This window comes from Oncorhynchus gorbuscha, unplaced genomic scaffold (assembly GCF_021184085.1).
Source record: "Oncorhynchus gorbuscha isolate QuinsamMale2020 ecotype Even-year unplaced genomic scaffold, OgorEven_v1.0 Un_scaffold_2070, whole genome shotgun sequence".
NCBI lineage: Eukaryota > Metazoa > Chordata > Actinopteri > Salmoniformes > Salmonidae > Oncorhynchus > Oncorhynchus gorbuscha.
Window position 1 is genome coordinate 20,001 of NW_025746668.1, and position 2,500 is coordinate 22,500.

Consider the following 2,500-nt stretch of genomic DNA (forward strand, 5'->3'; position numbering starts at 1 on the left):
TGATGGGAAACAGCAAGAGGCCTGAGTGGGACCGAGCCAGGCCCAGCTGTCAAGGTGAGGCAACAGACAGACAACACACAGACACACACACTCACTCACGCACGCACGCACGCACGCACGCACGCACGCACACACACACACACACACACACACACACACACACACACACACACACACACACACACACACACACACACACACACACACACACACACACACACACACACACACACACACACACACACACACACACACACACACATTTTATATACTCTATTTGAATCCACCAGGATCAGAACATTTCAAAGGTGTCTGTTTGCACGGCACTCAAGGGTACAGGAAGCACCTCCTTCTCCGAACAGCCAGGCTGCCCATGACAGCTGAAACGGAGCAGTACCTAGCCAATTGCTTTGCTACTTTTTATCAGGCCCTCAATCTGGAGTCCACGCACTGCACGCATGTGTAACGTGGCCAAGACTGCCAAATATCAGAGCCAACAGCTTGCACCTCCAGCCGAGGCTGCCAAATATCAGAGCCAAACAGCTTGCACCTCTACCCGAGGCTATCCCAGCGTGCCACGAGGGTACTGGGTAGTTTCTCTGCAAAGACCTGCTCCATGTAGCTGTCCAATGAGCAGCCCTCTTCCACAATGAGCACCTCCCCCCACAACAACATGAGCAGCCCCACTTCCACAATGAGCACCTCCCCTCACAACAACATGAGCAGCCCCTCTTCCACAATGAGCACCTCCCCTCACAACAACATGAGCAGCCCCTCTTCCACAATGAGCACCTCCCCTCACAACAACATGAGCAGCCCCTCTTCCACAATGAGCAACTCCCCTCACAACAACATGAGAAGCCCCACTTCCACAATGAGCACCTCCTCTCACAACATGAGCAGCTCCACTTCCACAATGAGCACCTCCCCCCACAACAACATGAGAAGCTCCACTTCCACAATGAGCACCTCCCCCCACAACAACATGAGAAGCTCCACTTCCACAATGAGCACCTCCTCTCACAACAACATGAGCAGCCCCACTTCCACAATGAGCACCTCCCTTCACAACAACATGAGAAGCCCCACTTCCACAATGAGCACCTCCCTTCACAACAACATGAGAAGCCCCACTTCCACAATGAGCACCTCCCCCCACAACAACATGAGAAGCCCCACTTCCACAATGAGCACCTCCTCTCACAACAACATGAGCAGCCCCACTTCCACAATGAGCACCTCCCCCCACAACAACATGAGAAGCCCCACTTCCACAATGAGCACCTCCCCTCACAACAACATGAGCAGCCCACTTCCACAATGAGCACCTCCCCTCACAACAACATGAGCAGCCCCTCTTCCACAATGAGCACCTCCCCTCACAACAACATGAGCAGCCCCTCTTCCACAATGAGCACCTCCCCTCACAACAACATGAGCAGCCCCACTTCCACAATGAGCACCTCCTCTCACAACATGAGAAGCCCCACTTCCACAATGAGCACCTCCCCTCACAACAACATGAGCAGCCCACTTCCACAATGAGCACCTCCCCTCACAACAACATGAGCAGCCCCTCTTCCACAATGAGCACCTCCCCATGAGCAGCCCACTTCCACAATGAGCCCCTCCCCTCACAACAACATGAGCAGCCCCACCTCCTCTCACAACAACATGAGCAGCACTTCCACAATGAGCACCTCCCCCCTCACAACAACATGAGCAGCCCCACTTCCACAATGAGCACCTCCCCCACAACAACATGAGAAGCCCCACTTCCACAATGAGCACCTCCCCTCAACAACATGAGCAGCCCCACTTCCACAATGAGCACCTCCCCCACAACAACATGAGCAGCTCCACTTCCACAATGAGCACCTCCCCCCACAACAACATGAGAAGCTCCACTTCCACAATGAGCACCTCCCCTCACAACAACATGAGAAGCCCCACTTCCACAATGAGCACCTCCTCTCACAACAACATGAGCAGCCCCTCTTCCACAATGAGCACCTCCCTTCACAACAACATGAGAAGCCCCACTTCCACAATGAGCACCTCCCCTCACAACAACATGAGCAGCTCCACTTCCACAATGAGCACCTCCCCTCACAACAACATGAGAAGCCCCACTTCCACAATGAGCACCTCCCCTCACAACAACATGAGCAGCCCCACTTCCACAATGTCTTACGCAGTAATATTTCTGCATGTGTGGTTGTCGGTGAAACTACATCTCTCACCTCACTGGCTATCAGCTCAACCAGTAGCAGTCATGTCCTGCAATGTACAAATCAGAACAGCAGCCGTTCACAGCACGGGCCAAACGGACTCCATTACGTTTGACTCGTGTAGAATACAACATGAGTCACGGTTGTCAGGGTAACAGAGTGCCACGTTATATTCGGTCGGTAGAACTCGCAGCGTTGCCTTGACGGTCAAGGTGAGAATGTCCTCGTCTAGTGGCAGCGTTATGGCACGTGGAATGAGTGGTCAACAC

General features: G+C 53.4%; 1 protein-coding gene across 1 annotated transcript in view; it reads left to right on the plus strand.

Moving 5' to 3' along the window:
- Positions 1–2,500, plus strand: part of LOC124024916 (CUB and sushi domain-containing protein 3-like) — a gene marked incomplete at both ends in the record, with an annotated part of 27,870 nt that overhangs the window by 12,381 nt on the left and 12,989 nt on the right. The window contains one exon of the mRNA XM_046338650.1: positions 1–54. This exon is cut by the window's left edge and continues 141 nt beyond it. Within this exon, the coding sequence (XP_046194606.1) occupies positions 1–54 (54 nt within the window). The remainder of the gene's footprint in view (positions 55–2,500) is intronic.